Raw genomic sequence first — 24,337 nt, 5'->3', positions numbered from 1 at the left:
ATTGATAGTGAAGATTGAGAACCATTGAACTCAAGGTGAGTTAATGGTTCTAAACCTGATTGACGGTCAACAAGAATCTAATCAATTTCTCTTGACATCAATCATTAGATTGAAACTATCAAAAATTTAAATCAACAAGAAGTTGATAACTCGAATAACCTCACCTGGTGGTGAGTTAATAGGGGGGTTCACAATACAATAAAAATAAAACTTTAGAGCCAATTTTAAGGCCTTTACAGACAATTTTTTAAAAAATGAAGAGCACCCTCTGATTGCCAGGGGACACCTAATACTGTACATCCTGCCATATTTTTAAAAAGTTGTTGATAAAGGCCTTAAAATTGACTATAAAGTTTTATTTTTATCCTATTGTGAACCCCCCTAATATGATTCTTGAATTCAAGTATCAATCGAGACAAAAAGAAACTGATAAACAGTTTATAACATACTGTTTCTACTATCAGCTATTGATCTCGAAGAAGAAGAAGCCAAAAGATTTGTTTAAATCTTGTACGGTATTAGTGAATAAAAAGTAACATTACTTTAAAAATCTTATTTGCAATCAAGACTTATTGTGTGCTAATGACACCATCTTTCTTTCTCAGATATAAAACTCTTAACTAGTCTCATCTACCTCAAGAAGAATTGTCTTTATTATTCCTCCTTCAACCTTAAACGACAAACGCCCACCAGCAGCCAAAAAAAAAAGATCGCAAGACCACCGCGTGGGCAGCCGTTGGCCCCCACTGGATCTGCAATGGGGGAATTGTTGCGACTCCAAGCACCCTGCCTCTTATACTCATTCGGGCTTCCACCCTGAATACAAAATGCTCCATTTTTCCATTGACACCCTGCGCATTCGACGGGTTTAGCATTCCACTTGCACCGCCTTCACATTATGTTGACGGTGATTGCTTTTGGCGGCACTGCGCATTCGACGGATTTAGCATTCCACTTGCACCTTTTTGAATCCACTTGCACCGCGTTCATCACATTCCACTTGCACCATGTTCAACAACAGGAGTTAAACATTTCCATGTCCCGGTTGCCTTTTTTAATGTTCACCATAGTGCTCAGCAAAAGCGACGAAACAAGCAACCATCACCCACAATACCTCATCCTCATACGCGTCTGTTCAAGGTATGAGTTACCCTCCTTTGGTAACATCGGAGGGCCGGAATCAAACAGTGCTTAATACATCTGTCAAGTAAAGCTTTTCCGGCTACCAAGTTAGGCCGCTCAAGACACCGTGGCCGAGGAACTTTTAGAACATTCATACTTACCATTACCGGAGCAGTATGCTGCTCCCGTGAATCAGGGATGAGATCTGTCGGTGCAAGTATGAACCCCTGTAAAGTCAAGCACCTGTCACTTCTTATTGCTGAGCACCACTGCACGCGATGCCTTTTACCAAACTCACTGTCAGCTCAGCAGTCTACGTCGCAGACCGTCCTCGCATCGGCTCAAACAACCTATCATATGTGGCATGTCTTCAGCCTCCTCCCGTCGCGGTAGCATCTTCATGACCACCCTACTCAACAGCTTGGCGAACTCGATTAGTCAATCCAACGGCAACCGGGGCTCGATTGACGACAACACCCCAAGGATTCGAACCCGTCCAAGTCTGACCGCTTGTCCTCATCCTTCCCAGAGATTGAAGATGACATCAACGAGGGCTTCTTTGATTATGTCAAATTCCCTCCTGAATTTGGTGTCCTCAACAACCTCGCCCCCGCCCCAAGCTCATCCACCCCCACCTCCACTTCTGGCGCTGCTCCCCCTCAGCCCGCTCCATCCGCCCTGCCTGACCCACAAGGTAAACAACCTGTTCGGGCACGTGGGCTCGACTTGCAGACTTTTCTGCGCTCAAAGCTTCAGGCGCGCACCTTGATGGCTGAACGTACCAGTAAGAGAGTTTCAGCTCAACCCTGCCGTCTATTCCTCTCTCATTGTTTGCTTATTTCCCTGCTCATTTTCACTGCTGCCCATCAAGATTCATCACAATTCAGAGAGAATATCTCCACATTTGAAGATCAAAATGACAAGCGTGTTGAGGATGGCTTAGAGATCAAGACAGGAAGCATCCATACTGCCAAACTGCGGAGCTGGAAAAGTAGCTCACTCAGCTCTGCAAGTAGTCACACTCATCAATTGGGCCACAACAGTTATTTTCAGCAAGTACATGGCCAGAAATCAAAATACAAACGGATCACTGTCCCCTTTCCGTCTTCAAACCACTTGATTGCCTCTACCTCACAACCCAGCGAGCGCCATGCTTGGTTTTCTAACAACCGTTCACCCTTGAATGGGGAAGAGACTCTTGGCTTGTAGAGTGATAGTGTGGGATGAAGCCGTGGCTATGCATTGACAAGCAATAGAGACCGTAGACAGGAGTTTGAGGGATCTCACCGGGATAACACAAGTGTTTGGTGGAAACCTTGTGATATTTGCCGGAGACTTTCGCCAAACCTTACCAGTGGTCAAGAGAGGTGTATTCCCGCAATCAGAATTTGCAACAATGAAGAGCTCATACCTTTGGACCAACATTACCACCTATTCATTGAAGGAAAATGTTTGCTTGGGGCTAGGGACAGACTATGAAACTACATCCAACACTTCTTTTGCAATTGAACTGCTGCGGATTGGCAAAGGCTTATGCCAAGATAGCAATATATCACAAATAACACTGCCTCATATTTCCCGAATCGCATTGAACCGGTATGAGTGATGTCAATTGAACCTGAGTATGTTTGCATCAATTTATTGATGGGTTGCAAGTTCAAAAGAAGGCGACTGTCGGAAACTGTTGATTTGGATGCTCCAGTATCAAGGACTAAGCGAATTTTCTCGTTGTCGATTGGACCAACATGAAACGTGTTCTCATCTTCAACAAAAAATCCAGTATCTTCAGGGTCACTTCCTGTAGTTTCCGCAACTGCCTTGACAACATCTTCATTCTCGGATTCATCAATAGAATTTAACTGCTGAGTACAAAGTTTTGTTAATGATTCAATTAACTGGTCCAATTCTTGATCACTCATTTGAGGCTTAGCAGAGGAACCACTCGATGTGTTGTTACGATTTTTGGTTGGAACAACACTTCTGAACTTCTTCTCAACCGCTTTAAATTTGTCCTTGTTTGGTCGAGTAAATGGCCTGGACGATAAAGCGTTAATCGACGAGGATGCGTTAATTGAAGCAGTCTGATCAATCCGGCTATGTTCAATATTCATTCGAGTCGCCAATTTTTCAAATGTGAAAGGAGTGACATCAAATAGATTTTGAATAAGAGAAGCCAATGAATCGTCATGACGGAAACTTTTGAGAAAAAATAATCCAGCCATAGCCGTATCGACTTGCATATTTTTGGAACCTATTTGAGCTGACTTAAGTGAGGTATACATAGTTTGAAATTTACTAATATGAGTAGCAATAGACGTTCCGGGAATGAATTCGAGTTGAATGAGAGCGTAGAGTTTGTCGCCAAGTTTGATTAACGAACTTTCACCGCAAGCTTCAGCTAAATCTTCCATAGCCTTTGAGAACGTATCGGCTGCTTGCACAACTGGGTATAGATCGGCTGATACACATAACTCAAGAAGAGTGTAAGCGTTCGAGGTTTTCTTGCGAAATTTTTTCTCCTTCTTGTGTTCTTCACACCAATTTGCATCGAAAACCTCCTCATTGCCACAACCAATAACAAGATGTTTAAACGATTTTTTCCATTCGGGAAAATTATCACGACAAAGTTTCGTGATTCGTATCTTATCGCTTCGATGATCATTATTGCTTGCCGAGGAGTCATCAACTTTAGGAACTACCGGAAGTTCAGCCATCTCGTTCGTATTTATCTAATAAGTGTTTTTCTTATTTTGAGTTCTTTTAACTGTCAAGTAATGACTCTCGCTACCATGTGAAAATGGTAGAAGATTACTTTATTGCAACAGTTATAAAGTAAAGAACTCAATAAAAGTAAAATACACTTGAGTAACAAAAAAGTAAACAGATTAGTTTTATATGACTTAATTGTAAATGATTAATAATATGAAAAATACCTAAAAAGATCTGAACCAAATCAAAGGAAAATCTCAACACAACAATAACGACAACGACGTTCAACACCAGGAATAACACAACGAGACAGCCTAAGACAAATGATAATAAGCATAAGATGTTAATAATACTCGGATAAGATATTGCTTGTTGATGTAAGATAAGAAACGTCTACCTGCCCAGAGACTGAATCTAGCTCTCCTGAGAGTTTAGAGTCGGCGAGAGTTAAGATTGAGTTTTCGATTTGATCAATTTTTGTACAAAGAAGAAAGACTTCGAGGAGTATTGGAGTCAATGAAAAACAGCGATTGATAATGAAGGCAAAGGTAAGGGACAATGGATGGAACGGAAAGGGGGAAGAATAAAGATGTCGGCGGATAGATTGTGGATGATGAAAGTTTAGACCGCGGGGTTGAGATTGACCATTGTGAATTATGTAGATCGAAACCATATGCATGGCGCATGCATACACGTCATCAATGTGCGGGGTTAAAGCTCAACATGGAGTCAAGCTGGAGTCTTACGCGTTACCGGTTGATTGCACAAGCAGAAGCATTTAATGGTGCTTTGCAGATATCAATTCAATGGCGCGGTTAGATGTTGGAACATACACAAATTATCTAGCAGAGCGTTGTATCTTGACTCCATTAAACAAGGATTCAAATTTCATCAATAGGCAAATGCTTAAAGCTCTCCATGGGGATGAAATGGTATCAACCTCTGTTGACAGGCCAAATGAAGATGTTATGGAAACTTTATAACTGGAGGGCTTGGCCAAAATCAACTTCCCCGGGTTTCCCAACCACCTCCTCAAGCTCAAACCGGGGTGTCCAGTTGTGTTATTGTGGAATCTGAGTATTGACAAGGGTCTATGTAATCGCACGAGAATACTGCTTCTACAGGTTTGGCCAAACGCTCTAGAAGGTAGGATTTTAACAGGACCTCTTGAAGGAAAACATGTCACAATCCCACAGGTGACCCTTTTTCACAAAGAGGATTCATATGTTAAAATTTCATTCTACAGGTATCAATTTCCTGTTGCTCTGGCTTTTGCCATGACTATTAATAAGTGTCAAGGGCAAAGCATGAAACAAGTGGCATTAGTCCTACATAATCAGGTGTTTGGCCATGGCCAATTGTATGTTGGCTTATCTCGTGTACGTGATGTAAGGAATCTGTTAGTAGTACAATTGTCAGATGGTCAAAATGTTAGAGTTGTAAATGTTGTTAAAAAATCTGTATTTTTGTGATTTTCTTCTATTATTGTGTGGAGCGAAATGTAACTCATAGAATAATTTACAGCCAGTAGACTTTAATGGCTGATATAGTGGAAATGTAGGCGGCGCAGCCGCATTTGTACTCTAGTTATTATTAAATAACCAATAGCTAGCAGATTTCATCTGCCTTTTAGGTACAAAAAGACTTCTTTCATTATCATTGTACTTCTAGCACACATTATACTTACATGAATAAAAACAACACTTTTAGTTTTCTGAATTCTTTCAAACTCAACACTTACTTCAAGAGAAGATGCCACCATGGACACAACCTTTGACTTTGATTTGATGGAAACTCCACCTGAGCAGCCCAGCAGCGTAATTTACATCAATACAATTGAAGACAACAAAGCTGATGAATCCAACTGGGATCCATAAGATCTCTGGGCCTCTTAACCTCATTCCCTATTATTTTTTCTCCCTTTTGTTGTATGTACCTCCTTAGAGTAGTGTTATGGAAACAAAAATATCATCTCTTCTCTAAAAACACACCGGAACTGGCGCCCCGGCGCGCCATGTTTTGGCGCCAAAGTGCGCGTCCACGGGCGCGCATTTTTCTAAATGTGGCGCCAACAACCATACTGCCCCCCGGACCCTCCGTTTGAGAGGCTTAGTTAAGCTAGGAGATGGCCCCTTCATCAGACTAAAATGTAACTCAAAGCTATCTTGTACCTCTTCTTCTGATATCAGATGTGCAAGGCAATTTTCCTGATTCTTTGTGATGCAATGTACAGAGACCTAGGAAAAACATTAAAAAGGATAGGAACATTGAAAGGGACGGGAAATTAAGCGAGATCAAGTGCATTCTTAGCCATTAGCCTGCCCCCTAACCCTATCACCTAAAAGACTCTCAGCGTGCCACAAATTTAGAGCCATCTTGTTTATTTACAGATTTGATACATTAATCGGGTGACCTCCTGTTGAGATCTGAGTAGAGATGGGCAGCTACGCTATTTGAGTGTTACAGGTTAGCGTAGCGGCGGATTTTACGCCGCTAAAACCAAGCTGTAGCATAGCTATTTTTTCTGCGCTCACACTTTTTTAGGCTTAGCGCAGAAGAAAACTGCTGCGCTAACGGTTAGCGCAGCGGATTGGCCGCTGACAGATTTTTTGCCTCCCGGCAGCTCAGCGGAATAAATTCCCCGGGGCCGGACAAACCAGGCAGAAACAACAGGCCAGTTTTTTTGCTGTATTTGCGCGACTACCAGGAACAAAACCAGGTTTTTATTTCTGCCCAGTTTAATCCCTGTGGTTGCGCGGAGACACAACAGGGCTGTTTATGCCCAGTTACAATTAGGTCTGCAACCTCACAGGTGCCACCTGATAGATATCTACTTGGAACTGAGAAATAGGACATAAAGGATCAGAGGATTTTAAATGGAAAATAGGAGAAAGGAAAACACAAACTTGGATTACATAAATGGGAAATGAGAAAACCTGAACGTTTTTTTTTTTCTTGGTCCTGAAGAAACCTAAGGGAAGTTGCGGCCCCAAAATTGATAAAAGCCCTATAAGAAGGAAGGGCTCTTCTCTCAGAAAAGATTCCGCTGCTTACGCCGAGACCGCACAGCATGTACCGGCTGCCAGAATTGTGGCAACACTCACTTCACAAGGAAGATTGGGATTGATGACTGAATACTGGATTGACTTGAATAATGTTTTTTGTGTATGTGGGAAGTGTATGATTTGATGAAAGGGTAAAAATAACGAATGACTTCTACATATAGAGAAAAACGCACGCGCCTACACATCAGGCATGCAATCGAGCAAGACACAGCAGATATATATATATAATTACTTATATAAAGATGAGATATAGAAAAAAACAGACCACAAAGGTTGAGGTATTGGGAGCAGACTGGAGAGACAGAAAGAGAGAGGGCAACCAATGATCACCTAATCACTGTTTTTTGTTTTTTTTTTTCGAGGAAAGTTTTTTTGGGGGGTATTTTCTTTTTTTTAAGGGAAAGAATGTATAAAGGGAGAGATCCGAAGAGTGAAAAGAGACAGATGGATGCAGAAGCTCAAAGAGCCCATCTACGATACCAACAACCATAAAAAAGGAGATTGTCTTCGAAGTCAATAAAGCAGAAGCAATGAATTGGTAAATGACAAAATGAGAAATAGTAATAGTAATAGTTATTTGGAAAAAGGGACTGGCCGAGACCGCCTCGCTCAATACTCAGTAATCGAGATAGATAGATATATATTTGTTTGTTGATTTTTTGGGGGAATCCAGATCAAAGAGAGAAAGATAAGACCAAGCAAAGGTGCGCAAGAGAGAAAAGAATAGTCGCTTGAGACTTGCCTCGACAAACGTTTTGGAAAAGGAACGGGTGTGTGTGTGTATTGGAAGAGGAGGGGGTCGCAAAGTAAAGAGAGAGAGGTGTGCTCAATAAGACAATACAGTGCGAGAAAAGGGGCGCAGAGGATGCACAACAAGAAAATAAACAATAGAAACAAATCGGGGCAAACGGATTAGACTTGGGAGCGAGGAAGATCAGCCCCAGACCCAGGGGGCGCCGATGGAGAACCCATTGGAAGAGAGTTCATGGGAGCCGAGCTGGTGAGGGAACGAAGCTTGGCCGGGGAGGATGGAGCCGTTGATGAGGCCGTGGCGGGGCAGATTAGCGAGGGAGGCGGCGAAGAGGTCCTGCTGGGTGAGATGAGCGGGGAGGTCGGAGTACGCGGCGGAGGGGGGCATGAAGCCGGCGAGGGTGTTCGAAGGGGGGGCGTTAGAGGCGTGGCCGGGCGAGGGATGGAGGGCTTCGAAGGGCTCGATCGGGAGCGGGACTTCTCCTGCGCCAGCGACGATCGGGTGGTTGGTCCCGCCCGTGGCCATCTCCATTTGGCCCCCGTTACCGCCACCTCCACCACCGGGGTTGAGCTGGTCGACAGAGGCTTGGATGAGCGACTTGCGCGCGCCACCAAACGAGCCAGCAGTGGCGCTCGGGTAATCCATCCCAGAAGGACTCTTGTCACTGCCGTCCGAGCTGCCAGAGCTCGAGAAGTAGCGCAGACGGTTCGGCGAACTGCCCGCGGTGCTCAACGGGCCTTCGGGCTCGGACAGGCTCTGGAAGGGCGAGCCCGACTCGGCGTGGATCGAGAGGCCGGGGAGATAGATCGACGAGACTTTCTCGTCGCCGCCGGCCTGATTCGGCCCAAACGATTGAGACCCTGGACCTTTGCCTTCCTCGAGCGTCCTGTCCGATCCTTCACTAGACTCGTACACGCTCTTCGGCGAAAGGTAGTTGGGAGCCGGTCGGGCTGAGAACGGGCCGGGCGCGGGTTGGCGGCTCATCGCCGATTGAGTCGGGGAAGATGAGTGTCCTTCGGCAGGATTCGAGCCAGATCCGGCTTGGTGCTTCGAGCCAATGCTGTTCGAACGTTGGGTCATTACTGGCTGCTGGTTTGGCATCGGGTACAGGCCAGCGGAGCTGAAGTTGCGGTTCGACTCGTGCCTAGTGGGGCCAGCTGGGTGATGGGCACCAGCGAGACCGTAAGGGACTTGCTGGCCTTGGCCCATCAATAGGCGGGTCGGTGGCAACGGTTCCATCTGAAGTTGGGCTCGTAATTCGTTGACCTGGTTGCGAAGAAAGGCATTTTCGCGTGCCAATTCGTATTCGCGGACCTGGAGAGGGGATGGAGGAGAATGCACGTCTGAGTCAAGAATTCAACGCAAGATGGCGATGATGCCCTACTGACCTGAGATTCACAGATCCATTCCAAGCTTTTGTTGACAATGACGCTCTTGCTGGGGCGTTTGACGCTCTGCATGGTTGGCAAGGCACGAGCGAGCTCGAGGAAGCGGCCGTTTAAAGATTCCCGGCGGGCACGCTCAATGGCGTTGTGAGTAGCTCGTCTCTCGGCCGTCGTGGCTTTCAATTTCGACCCCTGGCCTCCGGGGTGCTTGGGCTCGTTTCTAGCGTACGGGTGATAATTCGAGCGGGGCTTGGAGTCAGTCGGGTTGGATTGGAAACAGCCTTCGAGCGCATCATCTTCGCCAAGATCTTCTTCGTCCGCAAGCCCAGTTGGCTGTTGAGCGTTCTCGGGTAACGGCGCTGTCTGATTCTCCCCCAGGCGGAATGATGGCGGGGAAGAGCATCCGGAGGAGTTTTCGGAGGTGCTGGGCGCCGATCCGGGTTGGTTGTTCATGAAGTTTGAAAAGCCATTGTAGGCGGACATTGCTAAATAGTGACTAGACATGGTAGAAATCTGGACACGGAAAGCAGGCGAAGAACTTAGGATCAGTCAACCACCAGGGCAATCGAAGCATTTTTTTTTTTTGGCTGAGAAGAGATGACTTACATTGACTTGCCACAAGGCAGGATAGCTTTTCAAGAAAGGAGGCTCAAAGAGGAGGCCCGATAGTGGCAAAGATAAACAGATAGAAAGCAAAACAAATCACAACAACTCGATACGAGGAGAAATGGACAGGGGGGAGAGCGGGGCAGGGCGCAAGAGTGAGTGTGAGAATAGATTGGGTGACGGCCAGCAGTGGTTATTATCTTTTCCGTGAGGGGAAAGAGATAACCAGCGTCCAGTCGGAGCGGGAGGCGGTGCAATGAGGGTAGAGGATGGCTAGCTGTAGGGCGGATAGGGTTGGCAGTGGTATAAGTGGGAAGTGTGCGTTTGAAGGCTTGAGGGGTCGAGTAGTCGCGAGAGAGAACGGTGGGTCGCGAGACTGTGATGGATGAAAAGGGTGAAAGAGGTCAAGTGTATTAGTTCCATCAAGTTAAAGAAGCAAGTTTCGATGGCTGGGCCGGATGGGGAGATCATAAAAAGTTAAGGAACAAGAAACAGTTGCTGGCAGAAGATGGAAAGTGTGAGGTGAAGATAGATGATAGTGGTAAGTGAGAATGGATAGATCAGAAGGTTTGGTGGTATTTACACGGGACATGAAGATGGAAAGAGAGAGAGAAAGAGACAGTAGCTGGCTGGCTGGCAAGAGAGACGGCAGCCATTGGCAAGAATGACAGGCATGGCCGGCTTGAGGAAGAGTACGGCGGAGAATGATGGTTAATAATTTGGAGAGAAAAGTTTGGTTGGGGAAGACGGCGCGCAGAGATCACGCTGGGCTCTGTGCGGGCTATTGTAGAGTATTATCCGGCTGATCTACCAGGAATGGTCCCTTGGGAGTGGGCAATAGCGGCCGCAAGTTTCCCAGATCTCTGGAGCGACAGAAGATGGGGATGATCGGAGTGGATGGACAAGTGTTTTTGGGTTGGAAGGAAAGAACTGAAGGAGAGTGGGAGTCGGAGAATATAGGGGGATTGCGGCGCGGAAGGATGATTGGGTTGTGATTGGCTCGAGGGGAGTGGGGGTCGCAGCAGGCTGGGTGAAAGGCGCGAAGGGCGCAACGCAGCGGAGGGTAATTTCAGTGGTCGTTGCGAATCTTGATGCTCGTCGAGCCCTCACCAGCCAATCCCGTCCCACTGGGCGTGGCGACGAAAGGAAACGGGCTGGGGTGGGCCGGCCGGCGGAGGCTGAGGGAGCGGGCCGGGAGCGCAAGGGTGGCTAGCTACGGACGATCGCGCAGAGGAAAGAGGACTGACCGAATCTCAAGCGTGCCCGAACCGGAAGGGGAGAGGAGAGGGAAAGCGGGGAGGTCGCGAGACGGATCTCAAGCGTACCAGTGGAGGAGAGATGGATGGATGGAGGGATGAGGGGAGGGGAGGGCGAGAGGAGGAGGCTGGGTATAGATATACTGCACCACACCTGCACTACACACACACCCACACACACACACATCCTCACAGAAAACTCAGAAAAACTCAGAAGAACTCAGAAGAAAAAAGGGGCTGTCAAGTGGATGTCCCCTACCGAGTGGTTCTAGCCTCAAATCGAAAGGTTAAGGCTTCCTGATATCTACATAACTGTACACTCAAACTCCTACAACATAACACCATAACTCAACACCATGTATATCGAGGCCCCCTCGAAGCAGCAGTATACAGCCAGTTCTGGCGATGGAGTCTCTGCAACAGTTATGGACCGCGCCATGACTTGACGCTGTAACGCGAGTGGACACCACAGATTTGTACCCTACAAGAGTTTTCTCGAAGATCGCCAGAAACTTAGAAGCCTGTATATGTATATATGGCCATTTACGATTCAGTACAAATCAACTGGCGATGAGTTGACGCGCTCTGACCTCATTTCCTTACACATTTTTACACTTGGAAGAGAGAAAGCCCGGCGATATCCTCAACAGGTTTTGCTAGCGATCGATCTCCGAAACAATCCCAAGCCAAAACTGCAAGAGGCAGCAGCAGGCCTGCACCGGGCTGGCTTCCGGGATGTCGCATAACTAACTGGGACGGAGTCTGCGACCAAACACCCATTTACAATCTGCTTCTCACCATCATCATCCAATCACCAAAGATTAATGCTAATGAGGCCTGCGAAAGCTGGCCAAATATGTATGCACACATAAATAAATACAATCATCATATCTCAACAGTCAAATAAACGTGTAAACACATACAACAACAAAACAAGCTCATCATCGGCTAAAGCCATACAACACCAGCCAAGGCCCAAGACCAGAGCTTGCCTGTCCTCGAAGTTCGAATCATGGGACGGCAGAACGGAGAATCTGGAGTCTGGACCGCTGGATGGAGTTTAGATTGCCGATGTCCTAACACAGGCTAACACAGGAGAGCTCTTTCTGCCACTGGGCTATCATCATCATCATCATCATCATCATCATCATCATCATTACCACCTCAACAACGCGTAAGCTTCAGCATCGGGAGCAGACGTGCCGCGATAACCCTATCTCCACTCCCGCAGAGTCTTCTTCCCGCTCCCTCTCCCTCCTCTGCCCCAAATTCAATCAGAAACAGAAAGGGAAGCTAATTGTGCCCCGGTTTGAACTGCGTTACAGCAAATAAACTTAATAGGGTGCAACATGCTGTTACATTCGGGCACACATCTTCTGAGACTCTCGGAGACCAGAGTATGGAGGGTGTGTCAGTTTTACCACTGCCAAACGTATTTGAATTGCAGCGAACACGCAAGTTTTGGGCGGCCCACACGCCGTCGTGGGGGCCGAAAGCGCGCATGGGTTGACAAGAATCTGACGGAGTGGCCATGGGTATGAGGGATTGCGGGATTGGCGCTGTACAGCTGAAGACGATCGCGAGGCTCGCAAGGAGGGCGTGTGTGCTCACATACACATCCTTCTTCTCAACAGGCTGGTGATGGACGTCCAGCTATGAATGGGGAGCGATCTTGCGGCCCGGATGGTCCACCGCCCGGCTGGAGACGCCAGCGGTGTCCCGAGCACACTGTCGGCGCGCGGCTCTCAAGTCAACTCTCACGCACTGCAGCCACCGAGCCCTTCAATGGCGCCGCTCCTTCACCTCACAACTCTCTCTTCTCCACCGATCCACCCTTTCTCGTATGTACCCCCCTCCCCCCAAAAAAGTGACGACGTCATACAAAACCGTGGGCGCGCGTGGGCGTGTATGTTATCCAGATCGCTTTGTCAAGATCTCTTGTAGGTGTCTTTGAGGAGGAGGAGGAGATCTCAGATGCGGGCATGACGGCCTATGCTGCCAGGCGGAGACGCCGGCCCGGGTCCTGTTCGTCAAAACAGCTGCCAAGGATATACGGGTTTACGTCTAAACTATAGTTGTTGAATTACAGTTATCTCGAGCGACGCTGCGGAGAGGGTGCGAAAAAGGCCGGAATGACGGGCGAGAGGCGACGCCAGTTCCGCGGGGAACGTTGGACAAGATCCTCCGCCCGGAGCAGGCCTTCCTTCCACATTTATCACATCTTCCTCCGAGCCGGAGGCTGCAATAATCGGCCTTCGACCCCCATCTTCGCCAGCCTTCTCCTGTCCTCCCGGCGTATCCCGCACGGATGCATCGCAGATTCTGAGATCGATTGGTCCCTGTTGTAGATTGGCAGGTTTGGATGATGTTTTGCCCTCGGAAATACTCGGTGGGTGTGGGGTGTTGGACCCTATAAACATCCGCGACCGTCATGGACGGGTGGCCCGGCGTGGTGTCGGCGACCGTGGCGGGGAAGGGACACGTGTTCAACCCGGCGCCTAGCCCAGCATGTCACTCGGGTTGGGGTCTTGAGCAAGGCCCCGCCCTCTCGGTCGAAAGGCCCAAAGAGTGGTAACTGCTGCCCAGAAACTTGAAAGCTAGTGAACACCTCACATCTGTTGGGTCAAAAAGGGGGGCATCCGGATCCCGTGAATTGAGCCGCTTCTGCAACCATTGTCAATAACACATTCTTCGCCATCAATCATGCGTTTTCTAGCCTTGTTAGCATGCATCCCAGCCCTAGTCTCCACTGTACATATCAGCAATCTCGCCTCGATCGAGAGCGAAAATGGAAGACCATCAACACGTCCTCAAGAGCCGACGCAGCCTTACAACATTGGGAAGACGAACGCGGCTCGAAGTGCCGGTATGGCGAATCCTCAATCTACCAGCTTTACAATACTCAGCGGGAGCGAATCTTCCAAGTCCTCGGAAAGATATCTGAACGCGAGTCCAGAGGGTGATCCGCCGACCACTCCGGACCCAGTCGACCCGGGCTTGCGCGACGCACAACCCGCAGCCGGCTCCCATCCTCGCGCCAGACGTCGACAGATCAGACGGCATATCAGCGACACCAGCGCATTCGAATCCTTCCTGGAAAAACGCGCCGGCGGCGAGAAGCACGAGTCCAAGAATCTTTTGAAGACGTTCATCACCGGCATCCAGCCGGATAGTTCTTCGTCGGCTGCTCCCGCCGTGTCCGCTCCGTCTGCCAAGGTCGTCACCCCCGTCCCAAAGCAAACCACGACTCCTCAATAACGTAACTCAATCCGCACAAACATAAATATCTGCTCATCAAAAGCGCCGCCCTAACCTCTGTGTATGTCCTCTATTTATTCCAGTTCCAATATGACGCTGCACCAGAACACATTCCAAAAAACAACTCTTTCACAGATTTTTTCTTCTTCTTTCAAGTGCTCATCATAAACACATATTCTTTGTATATTTTTAGTCCGTTAAATTGTATTTACCTATATTGTTTAATATTCGTGTTAATATCATAGTTTGAGTTCAGTCACTTGCAAGTGGTCTAAGTTCTTCAAATGTTGTGAAAAGCAGCATGACTCTTGAAAACAAGTTCCACAGCTGATAGCCAAAATTAAATACGCCATTGAATGTCACGTTGGGTGAGTTTTACTAGGGGTCAGCGAAAAAGGATGACGGGTGATAGGTTTTACTTCCAATGAGCTTTATAGAAGCAAGGCTCTCGTGACCCAGCAACCGGATGGCTACATCGACACAAATGACAAAGGTGTTGATTTGCCTTTGGCAGTGTGGTGAATGGAAAATTGTTTTTGAATGGAGCGAAGTGGACGTCGGGATGACCGCGGCCGGTCGCACGGCCCACTTCCCGGGCCGCATGACGTCTTGAGATGCTCATAGTCATCGGAAAGGGCCACAGTTGCCTTTGTTTCTGTGCTCGACTTTCGAGGTGCTCGAGGTCAGAAATTCTTAACAAGGAACCACACACAACATCGTTTCCCTCAGTTGGACGGACAAGATACATACTCACCTCGTACAAATTTCTGTGAGTTTCTCTTGCTGATCAGTTGATGTTTTACAGTAACGCTGACAGCAATAACACATCATCACGAAAACTGTCGAAGTTTTCTGTTTACCTGTAGTCCAGTTCACGTTCCAGATAACTCTCCATAACCCTCCCTCAATAATTCTCGCTCGAATTCGCGTCGAATCGTCTGTCCTCTTGGAGAATTTGTCGCTCAAGAAATGGAATTGGACTCTTCGGAGTCTGAATATTACCAAGCGTTTCTCCGATCTTTGAACGATGTAAAGCAAGACCCGACCGACAAAGCCCATTGGAACACAGCCACTACACTGGGGCTCAAGTGGATAATCACGCGGATGCAATCAGACCTCGCACCCCTCGGTCCGGATTCTGGCTATGGCCACCTGTTTTGCGATAAAGGATTACGTGTAGGTCAACTCAAGGACGGACGAGAATCTCCCACAATCGATGTCAATCAGCTTGAGGAGCTTCGGGCATTTTTGCTGCGGTTGATCAGCTTCAAACCCAAAGGGATCGTCCAAACATGGCGAGAAACCTATCAAGCCTGCATTACAAACTGTCTGGATTGCGCAGCGGGACATGATGCTTCCCTCAGTCAGCTTGGTGAAAAGTTTGTGTCATTTTTTTTGGATCCATGCTAGAGCCCTCTGAACAGGATACTGACACTCCTCTTTCACCATAGATGGCTCCCCATGTTTTACTCGACCAACCCAGAACTGTCGACGACCTTCGTGCAATCAGTCTATAACCTCGTGATTACCCTGAGTTTGCCCATCCTGGAAACCGCCATTCAGTCCGAGTCTGATAACGCGGTTTCGGGTCCTCCAACACTCGGGCCAATCCTGTCTATCTTGCTATCACGGCCAGAAATTTTAACCGACTCGAAAATATGGTCGAAAGTCTCACAACTCATGGCAAATCAATCGCGACACGACCCGCTTCAAATCCTTCACCCGCAACTCAGCTTGCCTGGATTGATACTACTCACCATGGATGACAACTCCGATTGCGCAGCTTTTGCGCGGCGGCAATTAGACTACTTTGCGTCGAGCAGTTCTGAATCCAACACCAATTCAGATTCAAATAATGCTACAAAGGCAGTGATGGCCGAAGTCATAACGATCATTAACCGTAGTCACATTAATTCATCTGAGGGAACCCACTTGAAATTTCTCCAGGATCTTGTCATCCATCCAACCCGTGAAAACAGTTGGTTCAGCTTGGCTTCCATCTTATCGGCTCTGCTACCCTATTGCTCTTCACGCCCGTCCAATCACATCGGACCCTCATTCTTTGGCCTACCCAAGCTTATTCTCGACCACCTCACCGATTCCGGAGAGCACATTCCAAAGGTCTATGCGTGCTGGGGCATACTCCTGAAGTATCTGGGGTCCTCTTTCTGGATGATGGCACAAGAAGCATCTCTTGAGCCGTCGACTTCGGACATCGTCCATGTGCCATCTCCTGCCGAAGTCCTCCGCAAAGTACTCGAACGGGACGACTTCGCTGCCAACACGAACTCGCCAGATTTCATTCCGCAATCTCTCGAGTGGCTTCTCCCTTTCATCCGGTCTGTGACCCACTCAAACCAATTCTCAATCGACACTTTCAACCTTCTCCACGATATTTTGGTGAACAAGCTCCAGCGATCCGTGTGCAACCTCGCCAGCCCCGCGAGCCTGAGTTTGGCAATCTGCCAAGATCTCATGACCCACAAGGCTCATTCCAACATCGTAATTTCAATTCCTCGCGGCAAGTCTCCCAACTCACCCACTGAGCCTGCAATAGCCCGCACCCGAGTTCAGCAATATCTACGCGTCTTCCTTCCGTTCTTCATCGATTTAGCCTACGATAACCGGTATCGACTCGGCGGATGGGCGAAAATCCAGCCTCAAGCCCAACAGATTGTTGAACAGATAGCCTTCCACGAGTCTCAAAATCTGACCCTTGTTCTGCGAGAGCTTTGCAGAACCCAACTGAAAATCGTCAGAGAAAAGTTGACATCAGTTGATCTTTCACATCTCCAGATTCAAATTTCCAAACCACTTTGGATTAGACTATACAAGCTTTCTAACGATTACTCGTCATCAAATCTGTACCTCATGAAGGTGTTTTCACTCCTCATTGGTTCGTTGTCCAGCTGCGCCCACATTGACCACCTCGCCAGTAGATCGTGGCTCCCTCCAGAAAGGCCGACAAACTCTTCTCTTGAGCCTACTATTACTGCGCTGAACAATGCAGTATCAACCATTAGAGCTCCGTTAGTCGATGCTTTAATCGATCTCTCCGGCTCTACTTATGGTTCACAACTACTCTCATCGTTACTGAAAGAGGCTTCAATCCTCAAAGCCGTCATCGCTCTGATCTTTTCGCCTAACGATGGTCTACACACCTCCTCACTGGCCTTAGTTCGACAATGGTCCGATTGTACATCTCGTCTCGATTGCTTACGCGCATTGCTATCAAAAGGTGGAAGGGCAGCATTCGAAGGTCTTACAGATGCCTTGAAGAATGTTGATCTACATTCAAAGATTCTCCCTGATGCTATGAGCTTGGCTCGGCGACTCGTGAGGTGCATGTCCGATGTCATCAGCATCTTTTGTTCTCCAACCGATGGGTTGTTGCGAGATCAGGCTTACATCCAGTCGTTAAACGCCTCCGAACTAGTCGAACTTTGGAACTTGATGTGCTCATCCGTCTCGAATATTTTTGCCAGGACTCCATACTGGGCTGAATACTGGCAATCATCAGAAATGACCGAATGGATGCGAGATGCGTTAATATTTGCGGAACAATTGGTCAAAACATTCCAGATTTTTGAATCAGCGGCCTTTGGTCGACTGACTGAAACAGTGGGAAATGAAAGCCTTCGGTCGAAAATGGTGGATTCTTTCATGCGACCGACGGAGTCTATCGTAGCTTGGCTCCGACTGAACGATGCTGATCTTCTTGACCGTAGTACTGGAGTGATAGTCCAGATGTTGGAAAAGATCGGTAAATTTAGAAGACCACTCAACCCGGCAATCGTGGAGAGATTAGCTAAATATATCGACCCATCACCAAACTCGTCCGTTATCTTGACCGAGCAACAGCGTGTCTACCTCAAGAACGCCCTGGCCACTCACCCTGAATTGGCCGCACGTTTTGCGACTATCATCGACGACGAAGACGAAATCGAAATTGTAGAGCCAGCCGGCGACACTCTTCGCTCACCACCCGCTGATCATGGGACCAAAGCTGGGACTTCTTCTTCTCAATGGGCGGATATCTTTCCTCAGATCAAGCCAACGGCTGGACCCTCCGCTCACCAGAACCAGAAGACCGACCAACAGGGACAGTCAAAATCTCGCAGCGTTGATCAACCGAAGTTGACAGTGTCACACTCTAGTTCTCAAGCCAAACCGAAGCCGGCTGACAAGCCAGCGCCTAGAAGACAATATGGACATGACAATGTGATTGGCAACCTGCGGAAAGAAATGAAGGCTTCTCGCCCAGTCCTCAATGCACCTCGAGTACCACTCGCGCGCCCAGGTCAGGCCCCACATTCAGCTGCCATGCCCAAGCAACACGCTTCCACAAAGCCCCCACAGCGTACCTCAGGTCCCAACTTTTGCCAACCCCCGATGAAGAACTTCTATCATGACCAGCCAAATCAGATACTTCAGGGATCCGAGGATGGCTCGGATGATGAATCAGAAGAAGATGCCTCAGAGACGACTGGCATGGCTAGGCTGGTCCAGGCACAGAAAGGCAAGACGTTCCAATCCGCCAAACTTGCTGAACCGCGTCGGACGATCAAGATGTTTAACGATCCAGCGATCGAGAAACAAAAGAAAGTAGCACAGGCCAGACGCGAACAGCAGAATATCCTCAAGCTTCAAAAATTAAGGATGCAGCCGGATTTTACGGATCTACATCGGTACATTTTGCAATGGGACTATAATCACACCGGGTCCTGCCCTCCGGGAGCACCTACGAATTATAATCACCTTCCACCGTCATTCGGCAACTTTTCCCATTACTTATCATGTACTGAGCCCTTGCTGATGTGCGAGACTTGGCAGCAAATTTGCCAAGCAAAAGAATCCGTTAGTTCAGGAGAGAAGGTGCCGATTCCAGTAGATGTAATCGGGAGGACATCTGTCGATGATTTCATAGAGATCTATACAACGGTCAAACATGCCTTGCTACCTGAGCGGACATATTTCAGCGAAGCAGACTTAGTCCTAGTAAGATCTACCGACCCACAGGCACCTTCCCGATGTATTCTGGCGAAAGTGATCAGCCTATCACGGAAACATGATTGTTTTGAATTGAACTTGAGGATGCATTTTGGCAGTGCGAGGCAGGATATCAGCGGGAATATGGTTCCCAAGACCAAATGGACTGTCATGCACCTGTGTAGGTAAGTCAACTTCATAGCTTCGCATATTTCAATGGGCACGATCTGTTCTGTGGGGTTGATATTTTGACCCAGTTTGAGCACGACTCATCGAGAATGGGCCGCTTTGCGGTCTTTGCCGTATCTCACTCTAGGCAACGACATCCTCCAGGCCTACGCCACCACTCCTACGCCGATCGCCGAAGAGTACCTCACCAAAGTGATGAGATGTCAAAAGGTCAACGAGCCACAAGGTCGTGCTATCATCAGCGCTCTTGCTACACCCGGCTTCTCGCTGATACAAGGGTATGAAGCTGGTTGTACGTATATGACATCGTTTGTGCTAGCTAAAATTTCCTCCTCTGTATCCTTTTGGTGGGCCATAGACCCCCCGGAACAGGAAAAACAAGCACCATTGTCGGACTCGTTGGTGCATTCATTGCAAGTCGCCCGAAAGTAGACGACTCGGCCGGAGGGCCGCCCTCAATTACGCGAAAGATCTTGCTCTGTGCCCCAAGTAATGCTGCGGTTGACGAAGTGGCGAAACGGTTGAAAGAGGGCGTTCGAGGGGCCCAGGGCGAGTTGATCATACCCAAGCTGGTGCGGATCGGAGCAGACTCAAAGGTGAACATGGCTGTCAAGGATATCTTTATCGATGAACTGGTCGCAGCCATGAGCAAAGATTCGGAGCCGGGAAAGGCGGCTGAAACAGTTGCCGGGTCAGCTGGTGCAATCCAAGACCTTCGACAGCAACTCTCCAAATTACGCGACACTCGAGACTCAAAACAAATGGAGGCCGAGCGACTGCCTGCGGACTCGCCCCATTATCGGACTTTGCAAGAGGAAGTGACCCACACCAGAAGAAAGATACACGAGCTGTCGGCTAAAATCGACCAAGCCCGTGATCAACAGGATGCCTCAAAAAGATATTTGGATGCAGCTACGAGAAAATTGAGGATGCAAATTTTGCAGGATGCGGATGTTGTCTGCTCAACCCTTTCCGGCTCGGGGCACGACTACATGTCTCAGTTGCCATTCGATTTCGAAACTGTTGTGATTGACGAGGCTTGTCAATGTGTTGAACCGGCGTCCCTCATCCCTCTTCGGTACAATGCAACCCAATGCATACTGGTTGGAGGTGTGTATTATCCTACTCTCCTGCTCGCTTGGCTAGAATTAAGGCTCCTTGTCCTGCAATGTGTCTTTTTTTGTCTATAAAAGATCCGATGCAGTTACCTCCAACGGTGCTCTCTCAGACAGCAAGCCAAGCTGGGTACGACCAGAGTTTATTTGTGCGGATGCAAAGAAATGCTCCTGATGTGGCACATTTGCTGAGGTAAGGGAAAAAAAGAGGAAATTGCAATTGTTTCGTAAACTTATCTCTAACCTTGACCGATATCTTTTTTCCAGTATCCAATATCGAATGCACCCCTCTATCAGCACGTTTCCCAGCAAGGCTTTCTATGATTCCAAACTGCTTGATGGGCCTGAGATGGAAAAGAAAGCTGTTCAACCATGGCATCAGTCCGACTCTTTGTTCCCTCCTTATGCCTTCTTTCATCCCGTTGGAGCCAGAGAAGAACGAGGAGCGCACCATTCACTCATGAATCGAATGGAAGCTTCATTAGCTGTCTCGATCGTCTGGAGGATAGCGAATGACTACCCGCAGATTGACTTTGCCTATCGGGTAGGGATCATTACAGGTTATGCTGCCCAAGTCGGTGAAATTCGTCGACAACTAAGAGCCAAATTCCCCGCCGACACCGTTGCAGCCATTGATGTTAACACAGTAGATGGTTTTCAAGGTCAAGAAAAAGATATTATCATCTTGTCTTGTGTCCGAGGAGGTAGAAACGACAACAACTCTGGCGGTGGTATCGGTTTCTTGAAAGATATCCGGCGAATGAACGTCGCTTTGACTCGGGCGAAGTCGTCGATGTTCATCATCGGCAATCGCGGGGTCTTGAGTCAGGATCCTACCTGGAAAGCGCTTGTTGATGACGCCGTGCAACGATCAGTGATCAGTGAGGTTAATCAAGCCAAGATTCAAAATTAATGATTGGCACACTCAGGTTGCCGGGATGCTTCCGATGTTTAATAGTTTTTTTCTTCTTCAAATGCGTTTTTTTTTTTTTGTGTAGGTGACGAGCCAAATGTTTTACTCTACTTCATCGGTCCCAGTTATTTCACGACCTCGTCAAACAATTCCTTCGGCAAGTGCTAAGAACCCGTCCCACCCACCAGTTGGCCTTCTAATGACGCCGAAACAGGCATCCGAGCTATCACAAGCTCGCGGCACGATCGCGAAAGCTAACCAAGCTCTGAAGCGGAAGATATCGATTGACGCTTCGGATGGCGTAGAAGACAAACGCAACCAAGCTGGAAACCTTCCAAAGCGCCAAGCGGCTGACCCTGCCAACCCCACCCAACCTCCAGCTATCGCACAGACTGTCGTCCCCCCTACATATGATGTCTCGACAAAGTCTGAGGGAGACTCGTCTGGCCAGGCTTGCCCAGGTCCCAGCGCTCATATCCCGGCCAATAAACCACTACCTGTTCCAATTAGGCCACAACCACGGACAAAGCCTCCACCTTCGCTGTTCATCAACAAGGTAAACACATCTCACCTTTCTCATGTCCTTATTCTTTCTATTGCTGGTATTAAGACTTATTGTTGATGTCATATTTGTTGTTTTGTTTCTCAAAAAAAGCGGCCACAGGGAAACCCAATTCGAAGACCCAGTCATCCGGGAACAGATAATCGGCTGAACGGTGTCGATAGAACTCGAAGCGTTCGACAACGAATGCAGGAAGAGATGAACTTGATCCAAAAACCCAATCACCGCTAAGAAGTCTCACATCAGTATACATAACCTAATAGATTTTCTTTCACCTTTTTTTGTAATCTATTTTCTTGTTAATCTGTATATAGATACATAGTACATTTCCTTGATCTAGGATATTTTATATGATTTTTGAAAACTAGTTCGTGTATTACTCCTTCATCGTTCTTCACTTAATTTGCTTCCAACGCCAAGCTCTGAGAAGCAGCTCTCAAAAGCTAAAAGGTTTTATCTTCCGTGTTTATGTATGTACGTACGCAGTGGCATTCATTCTGGCAGATGGCTTGTGCATTCGTGTCGGCTTTGTTGTCCATTCAGAACACCAACTACAACGCTCGAGATCACACGTCCTGTCTTGGCTCAAAGGTGTTGAGCTTTTGGTCATTAGGGATATAGCAATATGAGTTTGACTACATCTTTGCATGTAACGGAATCTAACCTCTTGCCCAATCCAGCTTAATCATGTTTGTAATGCCCCATTTGGATGTACCATATTATGTCTTGCACAGTTTGATGGTCATGTTTAGCATGGTTTGCATCAGCGACAACACATCACGAAGCCTTCTTAAGATAAAAGCAAGCTTATAAGGGCTAGCTACCAACCAGAAATCGGGAGTCCATATCACATATCAATACATGCCAAATCACTGATTACAAATAAATAAGTGCAAAACCTAGGAGTTAAAAATTCTGATGATCAGGGTGGGGCTTTTTTGTTAGAGGTTTTGGATATTTTGGTTAGTTAATCTGGGCGCTAGTGAAGTATCCAAGACAGTAGGATGAAGGAGTGAGGTCAAGATGAACGCAAGAAGAAGACAAAGAGGCACTAAAAATCTACAGCGAGTCCAGCAGCTTCGAAGAAGTTTCGAATGGCCAAGAAAAGATGATTATTCCATTGATAAAACCAAGCCTTGAAGTAAATGACAGGTGAAGGTTGATCAGGGTCGTGACGCAAAGGAACAAAGACTTCGCGAATGGTGGGGAAAATAATGTTAGGGAATATTAGAAGATACGTCGTTGCGTCCTCGATAGCCGCCAAACTCGTATGCAGAGGTTCCCCCCGCAAGTTGTCTTCACATAGAACGTCCACTATGTCACTGATACGTCTCGAAACCGAGTGTGTAAATAAACTCAATTTATAGAGTTCCCTTGAAGACAAATCGGTCACCATGGCGAAGATGCGTTTATCGGTCAATATTCTCGATAGCTTCGTGAAGAACAATCTCTCGAGTTTAATTATGACCATCATCAATCCTGCAAGATTAGGGTCCTTCAATCGGCTTTGAGGTGAATCGACTTGATGCGAGTGCGCTGAGACAAATTGGAGTAACCTATCGAGCGAGTCATTCATTGAATCTGTAATAGAACTCTGCCAATGATCTTGGATAATATCTAGTTCAGATGTGTTGATCAATTCGGCTACTCGATCGATCGATTTCAAGCAGGCGGCTGTTTGCTTGAGCACTGCTGGTCTCTCCTGAGGTTGATCGTCAGACAAGTTTCCTAATCGTCCAATAGCCGCGCGAGAGCATGCAAAAAAGTCAAGAATGGCTTGGGCCGACGCGAATATCCGTTGCTGCAGTTCACCGGTCCTGAATGCTTTCCTGTCCTTGAAGTACTTATCATGTCTGGTCCAACGTGCATACATACGTCCAGGGTGAGCGGTGCGAAGGCAGGACGACAATTGTCCCCACGTGCTACCCAATGCTGGCACGACTCCTGCGACTAGCTTCAGTCTCGAAATCGACTCGTTTGGATGATCGGATAGGTCTAAAACTGCTTCCGATAATGCAGCAACGTGACGTCTGACTGTGGGCACAAGATCCGATAGCAGTTTGTCCAGGTGCTCCGTTCTTACTTGGACTTGATTGAAGGCTTCGATTGGCTCGTGGCAGGGCACGAAATTATAAACACTCAGAAGTGTTTCCTGAATATCATCCACCGTCTGTATAGCCAAAGCTGGATTGAAAAGAATTGTCATTTTTCTATACATAGAATCCTTCAACATGGGATGTTTTGGTACACATACCCTTGTAGTGCTCGATCCCTTCACGGTCTGGAGTTTCATCCGCGTTGAATGAGTCTACGAAGCCATACGCGTTTTCTTGAGGGTCGGCCATGATGGATATGGCGTTGAGCTGGACGGCGGCAACACTGGACACGTCCAATTGTTTTCAGGAGGTCCGCTGTCG

The 24,337-nt window shown here is 47.7% G+C and overlaps 6 protein-coding genes across 6 annotated transcripts; 4 read left to right on the top strand and 2 right to left on the bottom strand.

Annotated features, from left to right (window-relative positions):
- Positions 1 to 1,486: 1,486 nt before the first annotated feature.
- Positions 1,487 to 2,065, top strand: PtA15_1A608 (uncharacterized protein; the record flags this gene model as incomplete). Its single annotated transcript, XM_053165653.1, has 3 exons — positions 1,487 to 1,559; positions 1,652 to 1,906; positions 2,010 to 2,065. The coding sequence occupies 3 exons, from the start codon at positions 1,487 to 1,489 to the stop codon at positions 2,063 to 2,065; spliced, it is 384 nt and encodes a 127-aa protein (XP_053016823.1).
- A 5,765-nt stretch (positions 2,066 to 7,830) lies between these two features.
- Positions 7,831 to 9,536, bottom strand: PtA15_1A607 (uncharacterized protein; the record flags this gene model as incomplete). The annotated part of the gene is made up of 2 exons (XM_053165652.1): positions 7,831 to 8,961; positions 9,036 to 9,536. The coding sequence occupies 2 exons, from the start codon at positions 9,534 to 9,536 to the stop codon at positions 7,831 to 7,833; spliced, it is 1,632 nt and encodes a 543-aa protein (XP_053016822.1).
- A 3,013-nt stretch (positions 9,537 to 12,549) lies between these two features.
- On the top strand, positions 12,550 to 13,242 carry PtA15_1A606 (uncharacterized protein; the record flags this gene model as incomplete). The annotated part of the gene is made up of 3 exons (XM_053165651.1): positions 12,550 to 12,735; positions 12,814 to 12,914; positions 12,984 to 13,242. 3 exons carry the CDS (start codon positions 12,550 to 12,552, stop codon positions 13,240 to 13,242), a joined length of 546 nt encoding a protein of 181 aa, XP_053016821.1.
- Positions 13,243 to 13,325: 83 nt separating this feature from the next.
- PtA15_1A605 (uncharacterized protein) lies at positions 13,326 to 14,152 on the top strand (the record flags this gene model as incomplete). The annotated part of the gene is made up of 2 exons (XM_053165650.1): positions 13,326 to 13,465; positions 13,657 to 14,152. 2 exons carry the CDS (start codon positions 13,326 to 13,328, stop codon positions 14,150 to 14,152), a joined length of 636 nt encoding a protein of 211 aa, XP_053016820.1.
- A 969-nt stretch (positions 14,153 to 15,121) lies between these two features.
- PtA15_1A604 (uncharacterized protein) lies at positions 15,122 to 22,151 on the top strand (the record flags this gene model as incomplete). The annotated part of the gene is made up of 8 exons (XM_053165649.1): positions 15,122 to 15,531; positions 15,604 to 19,326; positions 19,399 to 19,608; positions 19,689 to 20,440; positions 20,524 to 20,638; positions 20,713 to 21,331; positions 21,444 to 21,914; positions 22,014 to 22,151. 8 exons carry the CDS (start codon positions 15,122 to 15,124, stop codon positions 22,149 to 22,151), a joined length of 6,438 nt encoding a protein of 2,145 aa, XP_053016819.1.
- Positions 22,152 to 22,971: 820 nt separating this feature from the next.
- PtA15_1A603 (uncharacterized protein) lies at positions 22,972 to 24,265 on the bottom strand (the record flags this gene model as incomplete). The annotated part of the gene is made up of 2 exons (XM_053165648.1): positions 22,972 to 24,104; positions 24,175 to 24,265. 2 exons carry the CDS (start codon positions 24,263 to 24,265, stop codon positions 22,972 to 22,974), a joined length of 1,224 nt encoding a protein of 407 aa, XP_053016818.1.
- Between the last annotated feature and the right edge of the window lie 72 nt (positions 24,266 to 24,337).

This window comes from Puccinia triticina, chromosome 1A (genome assembly GCF_026914185.1).
Source record: "Puccinia triticina chromosome 1A, complete sequence".
Lineage (NCBI taxonomy): Eukaryota > Fungi > Basidiomycota > Pucciniomycetes > Pucciniales > Pucciniaceae > Puccinia > Puccinia triticina.
The sequence above is the reverse complement of the archived record's forward strand: the minus strand, read 5'-3'. Positions and strand labels throughout refer to the sequence as shown.